A 16,390-nucleotide genomic window follows, 5' to 3' on the forward strand; every position below is an offset into this window, starting at 1 on the left:
TCTCTAGAGTGGCTTCCTGGAGGATTCTCGAGAATGGCCTAGCGGAAGGCTCACGAGAGAAATTCCTTCATGGATTTCTAAGAAGCTTCCAGGAGTGACTTCTTGGAGTCACCCAAGATAGGCTTTCGGGAGGAATTCAAGAGTAGCTAAGTTCCTAGAAGAACAATTCTCTGAAGGGATCACAAGAAGAGTTATCTAGGGTAGTCCCGATAAGATATTTCTGAAAGATTCCCAAGAGGAGCTATAACGCTAATAATTCTACTTACCACTGCATCAGGAAGATCCCACTCGGCAGCGAACCGCACAAATACTTGTACCCGTTGTAGGGATTCCGCGTCACGCAGCACTGCGTACAACCTTTGGTGTCCGGCACTTTGGTCGTGAGGGCAAACTTCCGCGGGACCAGCTTCTCCGGAATCTTCTTCATATGCAGCGAGAAGCGGTGCGTTTGCTTGGAATGTAGCGCCAGCAGATCGTGCCGGTACAGCTGCGAGGTTTTCCCCGACAGCGACATCAAGATGTCCTTGATCACGTACAGCCAAACCGTCCGCCGCGGGTACAGCTGCTCGATGGCGGCGTCGTGCAGTTCGTTCATGTTCAGGTTGAAGATGCCCTCGTCGGCACCGATCAGCAGATGCTGATCCCGGGTCTCCGGATGGATCCACGACGTCGTACAGTGGATGTGCAGCGGACAGTCGTTGAAGATCTTGGAAAAGCAGGCACCCATGTGAACTTTTGGCGTCGGTGGCAGTCCGTTCGAGACGGGCCGGGGAGGCGTGTGCCGCCGGCTGCGGTGACTCCGCTTCGGCGGCACCGGAGGAGTGTTGTTCAGCAGATCCGGTTGGGTATCTGAATGAGGAAGAACGATTGATGGTACAGTGCGTTGTGAGTAAGATGCTTACTTACCATTTTCATTACCACCGTCTCCGTCGCTCAAACTTCGCTGTCTGGAAGACTTCTCCAGATCGTTGAACAATCCCGTCAACTGATCCATCGATCGCCGCTTAGTCTGACTATCATCGTCACTCGTTCCATTTTGCTGCTGAAATAGAAAACTTTTCATAACACACATCCTCAAAGTATTTCCCAGAAAAAAATGCCATACCGCATTCAGCTTCTCAAACCGTGCGCTCAGATCGAGATCCGCGTAGCTTAGCGTGGAATCGTCCCGTGCTCCGTTATTGTCGTAGCTGTTGTCCCCGGAGCAGGAACAATCGCCGCCACCGGTCAGCGAGTCGTTTGGATTGTTCGATAGCGGTAGCGTTCGCCTGGAAAGGGATAAATACAGAACCGATTAGCAGAACATTTCTGGGATCCCTCAGGTGGAATCGATGGGAGGGCAGCATCCTTCCCGATCAAAAGGTACGGTACACAGGGCAAACAACATATGTATTAGGAACAAAGTTATGGTCTTACGACAAAGCAAGCCTCCCACCGAAAGGGGGAATTGTTATGGGCTAGTACTATTACTAATGATCAGCGGGGACATTTCTCGATATTAATAGGTATTGCTGGTTTAAGTACGACAAGCAATCAAGCAAACGGGAAATAAGCTTAAGCGTTCGTTATCCAATATGTTAGTTAAACTGATCATACTAACGCCTCTACAATATTTGCGTTAAGAAGAATCGGAGATAAATACATACTACAAATATACTTACGAAAAGAAGTTTAATGTTCTCATTTGTTTACGCTTTCAAAATGTTTTACAGAGTTGTAATTTGAAGCAACTTTATCGAAGAAACCTTCTTTTTTGTAAAGTTGGGTTTATTAGTGTATAGTGTAAAAATAATTACAAACTACTGATTTATACAATCAATTTCAAATTCTAACAACTGAACATGTATAACATTACTACATTGCATAATAAAGATGATGTATTGGGTAAACATTTTCAAGATTCGTATTTTCTTAAATTTTCCTATAATTACATACCTATCGTAGGTCGTTTGAAGCGGTGGTCTAAATGTTGGTTCAAATTTTTAACAATTAATAAAATTTTGAACGCCAAAGGTAGGCTATATTCCGCTCAGACTGATGTTTGTTTCTTCTATGAGTTGCACTAGGAGTTTCTCTAGAAATCTACTGGAAATTAAACTAGGTTTCATTAGATTTTCATCTAGGACTTCCAATGGCAATTCCTGTTGGAGTTCCACTGGAAATTTCTCTAGGAGTTTCACTAAGAACTATTCCAGTGCGGAACGGATCTGGTATGATGGTTAAAGCCCGTGACTGTCACGTCGAGGACCTGGGTTCGAATCCCACTCCCGACATACTCAAAAAACTCTTCCAGGGGTTTCACTAGGATTTTCTCTAGGAATTTCACTTAGAAGGAGGTCTAATGGAATTTTGCCTAGACATTCCACTGGGAGATTCTTTAGGAGCTCCACTGACAATTCTTTTACAAGTTGCACTGCAAGTTCCCCTGGGAGTTCTAGGAGTTACAAAAAGAATTCCTCAAAAAGTTCCACTGGAAATTCCTCTAAGATGTTCACTGAGAATTCGTCTAGAAGTTTCACTGGGGAACCCATTATTAATTTTATTGGGAATTCTTTAACACTTTATTTTTTTTTTTTCATAAGTTCATTTGCGATCTATTCTAGAAGCTCCTTCAGAAATTTCTTTAGGTCCAAGAAATCGTCATTCTACCATTCAAAAGCAGTTACTGGAAATGAGTTCATTGTTATCGAGATATTCAGTAGAGCGCAGTGATAATCTTTATCGATATTGGTGGGCTTTTGAGCAAACAAGCTGCTTTTTCAGTTTTTGAAAAAAAAACTATGATGGCTTGATTACTCTTAAGGAATTGAGTTGCTCTGAGAATTTTCAGATTTTTTTGAGAATCCTTACAGAAGTTCCTCCTGGTATTCTTCTAGAAGTCCCTTCGAAGATTTGTCTGAAAGTTCCTCAGGGAAACCTACCGAGAGTTTCTCCGGTAATTTTACGAGGAAACTATCGTCGAATACTTTCTGTAGAATTTTCTTCAAAAGTGGCTCTGGTATTTTTTCCAGAAGATTTCAAGTATTCTTCCAAAAATTTTCTGGGAGATTGTTCCATGAATGCTTCTAAAATTTCTTGAAATTCTTCTGCAAAATCCCAGGAGAATTCTTTTGAATGATTCTGCAATAACTCTGCCGGAAGTTTCTCCGTGAAATCTTTCGGCATCTTTTCAGGAATTTTATGTTTTATAGATTCGACCGGTTTTTTGTTTATTTTTAAAACTGCCTCGGAGATTTTTTCCAGAAAATCTTCATGGAATTGCTGAAAGATTTCTTTCAGTAGTTCCTCTAAAAATTCCTTTACAATTTTCACCTGGGATTCTTCTGGAAGATCTTCCGGGGTTTTCCCCGGGGTTTCTTCCTGCTGGAATTCAAAAGTTTCACTGGAAATTCTTCCAAAAGTTCCTCCGTAATCTGTTCCGTAAGTAGTTCCTCTGACGGTTCTCCAGGAAGTTTTCAGAAAGTTTCTTCGGATATCCTTCTGAAATTCCTTCAAGACTTTCTGCAGAACTTCTTTCGAGGATTATTGCACGATTTTTTTTTTCAGGAAACTTCTCCAGAAGTTCCATTCGAAATTCAGCTGGAAGATCCAATTGGGATTCCTCCAAGAGTTCCATTTGGATTTCCTTCACGATTGTCACCTAGGATTCCTCCTGATTTTGTTTATAGAAACACTTTCTGGGGTTCTCTAAATTTTCTCAAGTAATGTAGGAAATTCTGTGGCAGCTCTCGAGTCCAATTCTATATTCTTTAGAAAATCAATGTTCCTAAATGAAAGCTGTGAGAAACTCCAGAATGCATTGCAAGAAAAATTCTAATGCAAAAATAACTCGAACAAAAATGACAAGCTTTAGGAGAAACATCCGAAAAACTCCTTGAAGAAAAAAATCATGAAAGTACCTGAGGAGATCACCAATGCAAAAAATCTAAGAAAAAGATATATACAAAATCAATGTAAGAATCCCTGAACGAAATGATAAAAACTGAATTCTGCCCGAATTTATTCTGGCCTGCTTATACTCTCATAGAAAATTGTACATTTGAGCGGAGCTGCACTGCTCTTTTTCTTCTTCTTAAGAAGTACCGTCTGAGATTACTTCAGGAGTTCCTAAATTCCCTTCATTTTTTTTCCGAGATTCTTTTTCGAGATTCTTCCAGGAATTCCTTCTAGGATTACAACAGCCATTTTTCTTGAGATTACTCCGAGATTTTCTTCCGTGGTTTCTGCACAAACTTATTCTAGGATTCGTCTAGACTTTCCTTCTGTGTTTGCTCAGGAGCTCCATCTGAGATTGTTTTTTGGGTTCTTTCAGAAGTTCCCTCAAGGATTCTTACTGAGTTTCCTAAAAGGGTCCTCCAGGAACTTCTTTCAGGATTCCTTAAGAGATTCCGTTCGGGTATCGGTGGATCCCCCGCACTTATGTGCACATTTTTTTGACGATGGGTATTTTTGCCGTTTTTTTTTGCTTTTGTCAGTTTATCCTTCAGTTCCATTGCGTTCGCGATTTGAACACACGCGATCGGGAAGGAAAATACAAATATTGTAATTTGAGTAAATGAAACGTTCGTTTATTTCGAAGTATTACCCGGTGTAGATTATTTCTCTCGCGTTCGAAAAGTAGTCGACCCAAGACTCTATTTACTGTAGTCAGTCCGGGACAAAAAAGAGATTCCTTGTGTGACTTCAAGGGGTTTCTTCCGCAACTTCTTAAAGCGTTCCGGGAATTCTAAATGAATTCCATCCTAGATTCTGCTAATAGTTTCCTAATAGTAGTCCTGGAAAATATGCTTGGGAGTTCCAGCAATTTCACCTAGGACGGAATTCCTCCAGGAGTCCTCTGGGAGATTTCTTCTAAGATTCCTACAGAAACACTTTCCAAAATTTCATCTGGGATTCCTTCTAGAAATTTCATGCGAGAATCCTCCAGTAGTTCTTGGGAGATTTCTTAAGGAATTCCTGGAGAAATGTTATCCCAGAAAGAATTATTGGAGGAAACCAAGAATCTTTTGGAAGAATTCATTAAAAAATTGTATGCAGAATTCGTCAAGGAACTCCTGTAAGAATTGTATCATGAATTCATGGAAAAATTTCATACGGATCTCCTGGAGTAATTTCGTATGAATTATAATAACAAAATCTTCTTGAAGGATTTCGTAATACTCTTCGGGAGGACTCCCACTGGGAAGGTTTGCGAGAATTTCAAAGTGAACACCTAACGCAAATCCGGAAGTAGTTCCTAAAAGGATCCCGGTAAGAGTTCCGGGAGTCCCTGAAGGTATGGCTGGAAGAATCACGCAAGATGTGTTACAAAAATAAAAGAAATTAATTATTACAAAGGATTAACACATCACGGACACATAGAATCTTACAAATGTACAAATAAGCGACATTACAAATTAACACAACACGACACAGAACATAAATGTGCCCTGTTATCCAATCCAGATGGATAACATCTTCCGATCACAGGATGACGAGGTTTCATGTATTGGTTTGGGTCCATCAGTCATCCTGGAATTGTATTTTTTTTTGGCAGTTTGCCTTTTAGTTCGCAGCATTTGTTGCTGTGTTCATGGTTTGGTTTTGTCTAGGAAAAGTAATTCTAATCGGGCATCCCGTTACGGGTTTTATTACTAGAGCTCTATAACTTGAAGTCCGTGTCAGGGAAAGGTTTGTATCTCTAGTATTTATCCACTGAACGAAATTTCCTGGAAGTTGGCAATCAAAATAGGATTGCACTTCATGGGCCACTATTCTGACAGAACCCTATAAATGTACATTAAAATTAGGCGAATATTTACAAGTCAAATATAATACAAATAACTCACGAATGTTACATTTAGAACACATTAAACAATTATTTTGTCTCATTATTATAACAAATATTTATACCCGTAACAGATCGCCCCCTTAATGCTAGAACTAGGTAACTCGTTTTGGAAAGTAAGGGTAAAAATGGCTGGTAAAACTTATCCTGCTCTAAAACAAACACTTTGTTGGTCTTAAAAGAAGAATCATTATGTGTTTTTGTAGTTTCAATCGACAAGCTTTTGTTTATGGTGGTGAACGTTCAGATGTAAACAAATTGCTCGCGATTTCGCAAAACCAGTTACCTAGTTCTAGCATTAAGGGGACGAGATGTTCTCAAAGGAATCTCGCATGAAGAAATCCTGAAGGAAAGCTGGAGAAATTGCGAAACGCACTTCTGGAGCAATCCCGGATAAAACTACTGGAGGGTTCCTAGTAGAAACTCCTGCATTCTTGGAGAAATCTCACTAGGAAAAACTTCAGAAATCCCAGACGGGATTCGTTGAGGAAACCCAGAAGGAACACCTAGTGAAATCAAGGAACTAATTTCGGGAAGCATTCCAAAAAGAACTCTTGGGGAAACTACTGTAGGAACTCCAGGAGGAATCCTAGTATAAATTTATGGGAAAATTGCGAAAATCCGAATCGTAAATAACAAAGCCACGAAGCGTCAAAGGCTTAGAAAAAAAATATCATAGAAAACGCAACCGTCGTATGCAGTGCCCTATAGGCCACTGCACTGTTTTGATTTTGTATGAGATTTTGACGTTTTTGGCCTTGTTGTTTGCAATATTTCTGTAAGAGTGAAAGAGAGGAGGGAATAGGGTGCTGTAAGAATGAACGAGAAGGAGAGAATAGTGCACGCCGTGGCACCTAAGGTAATTTTATCCTTCAGAAAGTTCTCCAATTCAGTATTTCTCCTAGGATTGCCCTTGGGATTCCTCCATATCTTTCACGGTTTCCTTCCATAGTTGCTTCTGGGATTCCTCAAGGATTTTCTTATGAGATTACACATGGGGTTGCATCAGAAATTCCTTTCGGGATTCCTTCAGAAGCTTCTTTTGAAATGCTTTCTGAGATTCATCTAGGAAAACCTTCCGGAAATCCTCCATGAATTTCTTCTGGTATTCCTACAAGAACTTCGTCCAGGAAGTGATTCCGGTATTCTTTTAGGAATACGGGCTTCAAGAATTTTTATTTTATTTATTTTTTTATTATTATTGAATTTTAACTTATTGCTAAATTCGTCACACTCTTCAAGAACTCCTTCCTGGATTCCTGCCGGAGTTCCTTCGGGCATTCCTTTCAAGATTCTTCCAAGATGCTCTCCAAGAACTACTTCTGGGATTTCTCCACTAACTCTTTCCGGGATTCCTCCGGGAACTTTTCTAACATTCTTCCAAGATCTGCTTACAAGATTTATTCAGGAACTCCGAATTCCTCTGGGGACTCCTTCCAGGATTCCTCGGGGGTTCCTTCAAGAACTTCTTCTGGGATTCCGCCAGAAGTTCTTTCCGGAATAGCATTAGGGATCTTTGCAGGACCCCCTGCAAACTCCTTCTACGATACCTCCAAGAAGTCGTTTCATTTCATTTTTCGACGTCATTTCAAAAGAAACGATTAAGAGCATCTAAGAAGGAACTCCTAGATGATTACCGGAGCTCTTTATTAAGGAATCCCATGAAGTAACGAAAAAAATCTCAATAAAAATCTTAAAAGAAGTTCCTGGAAGAATCCCAGATGGAACCTTTTGAAAAATCTCAAGACAAAAAAAAACGTGGAAGAATTCCATAGGCAACTTATGAAAGAATCTCGGATGGATCTCTTAGAGAAAACACTGAAGGAACACTTAAATGAAACATGTAATATTTTTTTAGAGAAACCGAGGGAGAAATTTCCAGATAAAATTGCTGGGGTTATCACAGAAGAAATTCCTGGAGAAATCTGGGAACTAATTTCTAGGGAAATCCAGGAACACATGGCTGAAAGTTAGAAGGTCCGGAAAGATTCTCTGGAGGAATCCTGACATGAGCTCCTGGAGGAGTCCTAGATGGAACTTCTAAATAAATCCTCAATAAACCCCCGGAAGAATCTCATAAATAACTCCCCGAAAGCCCCAGCAAAAACGCCTGCACAAGTCCTGGAAGAAATTTTTCGGAGGAACCGCGAAGAAACTCTAGTAAAGTAGTAATTCGATAAAGGCATTAATGGTACGATAGTAATGTTTTTTTTTCAACTTCACAAAATCATTTACATCATTGCATAAATTTTATGATTGAATGTGTCATTGAACCAGCGCAGCGGTCATCCACATGCAGACTACTGTCTTCAACAAATCCAGCAAGTTCACGAATCATACGTGCATTGTGGTACTGCTTCCACCTTTCAATAGCATAAAACCGAACATGGTGTTTGATCGGTCGGACCCTTTAACGAGTCGGTAATTCGATTGCATTCAGAGGCCTAGTTAGATGTGAACTTGAATTAACAACATATTGGAACGAACGTAGCTAGCTAGTGATTAGGTGTTATTTACGCAAACTGACGACAATTTGGGCTGAAAGTTGCTGTGGGTGATGAATGTCAGTGAATTAATGAATGAGTAGGTAAGTGAGTGAGTAACAGAGGCATATCTTGATGTTATAGCACTAACAACATGTGTTACGAAGAATGCACCAAAGGCGGCTTTTGCTAGTCACATTTAGAGAGCGCTAGGTGTTATTGCGATTAGTTTGGAACATTCAATGTGAGTGTTTGTGTGTTTTGGTGAGTTAAGTTGGGGAAAAGAGGGCGTGGGCATGGCGTGGTTTCGCATTTCTTCCTGAGCAGTAGTAGTGATTGCGGAAAGTGAAACAAACGTTGAGATGATTTGCCTAATTGGAGACTTTGAACAAAGTTCTGGTGATGACGGGAGAAGATAGGTACACGAAAAAGGTATGCAACGCGCGGGACATGTGGTGAAATAGGAATTATTAAAAGTATATGGAAATAGTTTTTGTTTTTTTAACTTCAATACTGGGTAGAGGTTGACTGAAGATTGGTTTACCTTAACTTTAACTCCTCGTCTATATAATGCAATAGACTCCTAGAAAAGAAGAAAGAGAGAAAGAACGAACAATGCAATGGATTCGAAATGAGTTGGCGATGTATAGAGTCGGGACTTGTATAGCGGGGAAAGAAAGGCGGTTCTTGGAAGATATACCTTACTGTGACGCTCTTACTAATTCAAGGGTTGCTACCGTTACTGGGCGGTGTGAGTTGATTGTTGAACTGCCATTTGTGTGAATATTTCTACTGTAGCATTTAGCTGTGTCAGAATGTGTCAATGAAAAGCTTCCTTCGAGTGTACATGTAGGTGTTTATGTGGGTAGTATGTGTGAGTGTTTTATGGCAGGCATTTGTGACTTTTCTGTGTGAAATGTTTATGGGTCAGTTTGATTAACATCGATTAACGGACGGGGAATCTCAACATCATTTTGGTACTATCTCATTCGCGGGTGCAACGGCGCATTAACTAGGTGTCCTTAGTAATATTACTGCCATTTATGGTAGTTTGGTCAAAAGTAAACGAAACGACGACAGCGGTCTAGTGAATTATTGGATCGGAAAAAACAACAACTTCAAGGAACAAAAGCATAGTTTTCAAATAACGATTTCACCGTTACTGCACTTCGAGTTGGGCGCCATCTGTACTTACATATCACTAGGTAGAGTTTCAGGACTAGATGATCGATCATTCTCCATGATTGGTTCTGTGAAATGAAAATGAAAAGTGAAATCACAATAACTCATTTTGAGAGCATCACATTGCAAGAACCTAATACTTACTACACATATACACCGGACTAGGGGAATGCATTTTGCTCGTAATTCTTTGTGGTCCAATTGCAACAGCCTGAAATGGAATGAAAAACTATTAGTACTTACAATTTATAGGTCAAGCTAAACCTATAGGTATTGAATACTATCAACATAAGTACAATATTGGACGTAGGACAATTATACACAAGCAATCACACCAACCACTTACCCCTTCTTCCTCCTCATGGTAGAAGTAGCTTTGATGCGGGCTGTGGTACTTCTGCAGCAGTTCCATCGCCAACCGGATGGACATCTCCGACTGGAAAAAGGCATGCTGCAGTAACCGTTCGGCCGTCGGTCGTTTCTTGGGGTTCTTCGTTAGCGCCACCTTGAGGAACGAGTGAAAATTCGGACTCCACCGGTCCTTGTCCTTAAGCGTGGGTGGTTTGAACCCGCTCTTGGACATCAGGAACAGGGCCCGCATCGGGTGCAGGTCGAACATCGGCGGCTGCAGCTCGGCCAGCTCTGGAAGATTGGTGAAAAAGCCTGTCATTATCAAGAAAAGAGAAAAAAAGTATAATCCGCTTACCGATAGCAGTAATTCCGCAGGCCCAGATATCACAGAGGTGATTGTATCCACCTTTTCGCTCCACAGCAGCCACCTCGGGCGCCATCCAATAGGGAGTTCCTGAGAAAGATTTCCTTAATGTAATCTGTTTCCAAGACCCTAATAAAGACACGAATCTAAGCATGGCATGTTCGAGAAACATTATGATAAGAAGAAGTGTCAGAATGCATGAGCATAGACGCCATTATAATTCGTATTAACTACTAAGTGATCAACCAGACAATCGATATGGCACAAGAAACCAATGAACGGAGCATGGAAAATGTTGAAGTCATTAACGACACTGACTGCGTCTTTGAGGTCTACGGGAAAGGAAGGAATACTAAATGTGACGTTGGTATTAAAGACCGAGATCACCTCTGCATCTTCACGAAATATTTTTTATTTTTTTTTTTTGAATAATATTGAACGAGCTCACGGATACAGTAAACACGAAGTAGCAACTATTGACATGAACAGCCGCTTTCAGCTAAGGTAATATGGAACGAGCTCACCAATAAATATCTACCCTTGTGTCAACCGAAGAAAAAATGCCTTTCCAAATCAACTCACCGATAAAACTCCGCCGCTTGTTGATGGTCGCCGTAATCTGGGCCGACACGCCGAAATCCGCCAGCTTGACGTCGCCCTTCTCGGTCAGCAGGATGTTTGCCCCCTTGATGTCCCGATGGATTTTACCCATCGAGTGCAGATAGGACAACCCGAGCAACGTCTCCCGGCACATGTACGCAATCTGCACCTCGGTAAGTGGGCCCGTCACCTGGTAGATGTCCTGCAAACTTCCACCGCCGCAGTACTCCATGCAGATCCATAGCTTGTCGTGCCGCAGATACGACCCGTAGTAAGAGATGATGTTCGGATGGCGACAGTCGCGCATCATCACAATCTCCTGCTGGATGATCTGGATGTCATCGCCCGGCTCGAGCTTGATCACCTTGATGGCCGCTAGTTCGTTGGATTGGAGCTTCTTGGCCTGGAAGAGAGGGATAGGTAAAGGAGAAATGATAGAGTCTTTCGCACGAAATGCTTTCTTCAAAGTACAGTTGGGACTTCATAATTTGTTGGCTATCTTACACCCAGTAGTCATAGAATGATTATTATTTAGCAATAATCAGTTGAATCAGTTCTAAAGATGATTGAGTATATTTACGGTATACGAAAACTAGGTTGGTATAGCGCTATAAGAGGGAATCAATGCAGGTTGGAGCCAGTTTTAGTCAATGTGAAACACCAAATGATAACATATCATTTCATATTAGGTCAAAGATCAAGCAATTAGATTGACGACATTTATTTACAAACACAAATCTCCGTTTTTCCATCACTTTGTAATCCTTATCAATTCATCGGAGCCAAACCACAATCTACAATGGTAAATACTACGGTGCATTATTTCGCTGCTGTTCCACGCTTCCACTGTCATCCAGCTAGATTAACTTCACACGCTTCCACTATGCAGCGAACGATTTAATTTTAAATCAGCACTTGTCTTGGAGAAGACTGGCGCTTAAGGATGCATTTGACACATTCTACGGGCCGTGTATCATCAATATTCATTTTTTCAAAGTTTAATTTTGGCATATTTCACATTTTTATAACATCTTTCCCGTAACGCCGGTTACTGCCCATATTCGCATAGTCGATGTAACCACCAACGTCTGCTCTGATGGGAAAATACTATTTTATAGATTTTTTCCGGATTTACATATGCACCGACTATTTGAATGAAATAATCTGTCAGTTTTGTGGATTACAGCTACAAAAAGTGAGCCGCAATGATTTTAAGATGTTTCATGTAATTTTTCCATATTTAAAACGTGTACGTCAGTTTATGCGACCATTCAGTCGTTTTGATGAATGATTACACGGATAAGTTGACGTAACAACCAGATAGCTATGATCGTTATGTTAGCTATTACGGTACCCGTTTTCTTAACACGTGTTAGATTTTTTTCCGGAATGTCCATCTTCTTCTTCTTCTATATGGCTCTACGTCCCCATTGAGACTTGGCCTGCCTCGCTTCAACTTAGTGTTTTTTGAGCACTTCCACAGTTATTATTTGAAGGGCTTCCTTTGCCTGCCATTGCATGCATTTGTATATTGTGAGGCAAGCACAATGATACACTATGCCCAGGGAGTCAAAAAAAAATTTCCGACCGGAACGGGAATCGAACCCGGGTCTCCGGCTGAATATCCGTATTCGTGCGTTAAATACATTTTTTGTTGATAAGCAGCAGTCCCGACTCGAAAGAAGATGTACTAACCGTGGTTTCAGAAAAAAAGTTAACACGTCACATTCTGAAAATGTGAACTATCTGATAGTGCGGTCGAGCGTACCGTAAAGCGTGGGCATCGTAGTAAGATTCACAGTTGGTCGGATTTAAATCAGACCGGACCAATTGTTTTTCAATGATTATGGGAAAATGTCCAGCAAGAAATTGGGATATCAAAGCATGTGAATTATTTCTTGAAATACTATGATTCCTTGGCTTATCTTTACCTGTCCAAAAAATCGCCTAGTTCAATTGGACTTTACGCCGACCAGTTTTCTTATTTCGTTTAAGGACAAGGTATTTGGTGTACATAGCTCAAATTTTCTAGATCACCGTTTTTTAGAACCGTTCAACGGATATGGCTGAAAATGCATCATGCTGGTTGCTTAGTGATTGTCAACATGGTGATGCATTTTCTTCTATATCTGTTTAACGGTTCTGAAAAAGGTGCTCTAGAAAATTTGAGCTATGTACTCCAAATACCTTGTCCTTAATGTGTGCAAAATACCGGAATTAACATTAATCCCCAGGCTCTGCGATGGATCCTAACGGCTTCTTCCAATGCACCTTGTAATTAAGGCAGTCTATGTTGAAAAGGTTATTTTATGCCTTATCCAAAATATGGTGTTGTACATAATTATTTATTAAGAAATACCTTAGTAATATTTACAATTTTTTGAGATTTACTTGATAAACTGAAACATTAAATGTCACCCGCGGGCCTCATTTATTTTTTCTCATATGCGACAAATTACGAAATGTTACGAAACTAATTTCATTTTAATAACCTTGTACTATTCCTCTACACTAAGTTTTTACAATTAAATTAGTAAACATCAAAAGCTCATACACCCAACGCCTAGTCAGATAGATATGGATTTAATTTATCTAAGTTTTGGAGGATGTTTACGACTGGGAAGAAATGTTGAACTGTTGTGGCTTTCTCAGTCTAACAGGATTAAGGCGAAACTGGATCCATTTCCTCACTTTTTGGTTTTTGATTTTTTATTAAGTAACGAAGCGATATTTCCAAAATCGGTTTTCGTGCACATGTAGAGTATGGATCAGGGTATCTTCTGATTTTTTTACGCGAGGGAAAATGTTTTTAGTTTTTGCAGAAACCATTTTTGAACAAAATTCCACTAAAAAATGGTTTCTGCAAAAACGAAAAACATTTTCTACAGCGTAAAAAATTCAGAAGATACCCTGATCCATACTCTATATGTGCACGAAAACCGATTTTAAAAATATTGCTTCATTAGTTAATAAAAAATCAAAAACCAAAAAAATGAGGAAATGCTTCCAGTTTCGCCTTAAGGCTTTTTACGGCATCACCAGCATCGACAGCCATGTTGGATATGTGGCTCGAAATTTCAAAATGATAATTCTTAGCAACGAAAGCGAATATTCGTATGAAAAAATTTCATCCCATGTGTTCACTCGCAGTGATTGCCATGATACATTTTCAGCTGCGTTACTGCATAATTATCAGTGTTTTATCACTTCAAAAACGCGAGGCAAACAATCATTGAAAAGTTAATAGTCAATGATTCGTTTGAAAGCCCAGTGATGCATCAAGACACCTTAAAACGGCTATGCCAAACTCCTGACCATTTCACTTTTGTTAGACTGAAAAGCCACAACAGTTCAGTAGTATTATTTCAATGATGGTTTTGAAACAAAACGTAAAACTTATAATAGTTTTGCTGTGGAATGATTTTACTCGTGGCTAACCATGAGTTTACTATTTCATTAATCAATCAGGTGCCACAAAAACTCACGTTTCGGGTTTCAATGAGTTTGCTTCAAGCACTTAGTAAGTAGCTGAAAGGGGGTTTGAGGAGTTTACATCGTAATTCAGAGGAAGCGATACAGAACTACCACAACCATCCATACAAAAAAATATAACTGTTCATACATGAGGTGTTTGGATTCTATACTTAGGAGATTTGACATACACCCATTTTAGAGTAATTTAAAGTAAGCACGTTAACTGCCAACAATACTCGCCGCTAACCAGGATCACGGCATATGGCTACATTGCATGAACTACGAATTGTATCAAGTATTTAAATAAATCGATACAGTATGAACCCAATTTTGACAGCCCACAAACTTTTTGCTCTCATTAACTTACGGTCAAACTTTAACTAATTTAATTATGTTCATCACTAAACTACTGCTTGGAAATCTACTTAGATCTTTAAGGAGAACAAAAAATGTGTCCCCGAAACAGGCTGACAAAATCGGTTAAGTGATGTATAATGAAGCGGACAAAACACGGCAGGCTGCGGTTGGCTGGGATCGTAGCTCGTGTGCCAGAGAAATGACAAACTTATACCATATTAGCAGAGAACCAGGAAGGAGCCGTTGGCTTCGTGGTAGGGCGCGCAGGTCTTTTAGGTCTTCCTCAACTGCATTTTGCGGCCCTAAGGGGCTCCAAAATCTCAGGGCGACTGGAAGCGATTGATCCAGGACTAAGACCAGTGGAAACGATTACTTCAATCGGCGTAGACTCACCATTACGAGTTGAAGGCTTTCAAGTATCAATTTGTTAAATTATTCGCATGTTGTTGTCAAAGCATCATAAATGTTTCAGTATCTACATTGCATCCATAATAAGTATTAAACATAATTGATAATATTCACTATGAAAGTTGTTGATATTGAAAATGATTTTCAGGCATCTGAAATCAAATAATTAGATATCTCAAATATAAATCATGTTTATGTCAATAAATTATCCCAATAAATTGTGTTCAATCACGTTTTATGGGGAGATTTTAGTTTTCTTGTACACAGACGTCAGTATTGCGACCACATGGTTCTTCTTCTTCTTCTTCTTCTTCTTGGCGTAACGTCCTCACTGGGACAAAGCCTGCTTCTCAGCTTAGTGTTCTATGAGCACTTCCACAGTTATTAACTGAGAGCTTCCTCTGCCAATGACCATTTTGCATGCGTATATCGTGTGGCAGGCACGAAGATACTTTATGCCCAAGGTAGTCAAGGAAATTTCCTTTACGAAAAGATCCTGGACCGACCGGGAATCGAACCCGTCACCCTCAGCATGGTCATGCTGAATACCCGTGCATTTACCGCCTCGGCTATATGGGCCCACATGGTGGTTACGTCAAAACGTTCTTTTCAATATACTCACATGTTTTAGAACAAACACATTTTTTTAATAATTGGAGCATATGCTATACATGGTGTAGGATATGTTAAGCTAAAAAAGTGGATTTTGACCTATGTGGCGTTTACGTCACCTATGCGAATATGGGCAGGGTAGATCACCTTGGAATGGTGCGTTACGGCGTAAGATCTACCACATCAAGTTTCAATTTTCCTATTTTCCTGCCTACAGTGGGAGCATGGATTGAAACTTGATGTGTTTTTGTGATGTTTCTGTTTTTAAATGTTTTGACTTTTACTGCGAACGATTTCTGTTTTTATTCGTTTATTTATTTTTTCCTCTTCAATCTTGTGTTTGCGAAACATTGGTTGGCTGCTTCAATCCTTCGGCCCCTTCAATATCTTCAGTATTGATATGCAGATGTGTATGTTATTTATATTTTTGTTTTTGTATACTACTTTCTTTCAGGAATATTAAGATAAGTTCATTTAACAGATCCGTAAACTATCCATCAAAATGTCAACTGCGCTCTAGATTGTCGAATAGAGCTCCCCATAACAATCCCACCCTACTAACAGAAATTCCTTTTCCTTAACGTCTATGGAGATAGTTTGGGTACCCTACATCTTCAAGTAGACGTTAAACTAACATTCCTACCCTTTCCTAGCGATTGTAAGGACGTGGACAGGTATACAATGTGATGCTTGTTTCGACCAACTGTAACAGGTAGAAAAAGGCGTTAATCC

At 40.0% G+C, this 16,390-nt stretch overlaps 1 protein-coding gene across 4 annotated transcripts in view; it reads right to left on the reverse strand.

Moving 5' to 3' along the window:
- Positions 1-16,390, reverse strand: part of LOC109413626 (mitogen-activated protein kinase kinase kinase kinase 5) — a 66,261-nt gene that overhangs the window by 10,826 nt on the left and 39,045 nt on the right. The window contains exons 2-10 of one of the 4 annotated variants that reach the window (XM_062842745.1): positions 10,790-11,210; positions 10,199-10,297; positions 9,839-10,134; positions 9,637-9,703; positions 9,506-9,560; positions 8,855-8,893; positions 1,106-1,268; positions 907-1,039; positions 267-849 (exon numbers count right to left, since the gene is read on the reverse strand). In XM_062842745.1, the coding sequence (XP_062698729.1) occupies positions 267-849; positions 907-1,039; positions 1,106-1,268; positions 8,855-8,893; positions 9,506-9,560; positions 9,637-9,703; positions 9,839-10,134; positions 10,199-10,297; positions 10,790-11,210 (1,856 nt within the window). Of the gene's footprint in view, positions 1-266; positions 850-906; positions 1,269-8,854; positions 8,894-9,505; positions 9,561-9,636; positions 9,704-9,838; positions 10,135-10,198; positions 10,298-10,789; positions 11,211-16,390 lie in introns of all 4 variants that reach the window. The other 3 variants (XM_062842744.1, XM_062842742.1, XM_062842743.1) reach the window with 3 other exon arrangements.

The sequence above is a fragment of the Aedes albopictus genome, chromosome 3, assembly GCF_035046485.1.
Source record: "Aedes albopictus strain Foshan chromosome 3, AalbF5, whole genome shotgun sequence".
NCBI classification, from domain to species: Eukaryota; Metazoa; Arthropoda; class Insecta; order Diptera; family Culicidae; genus Aedes; species Aedes albopictus.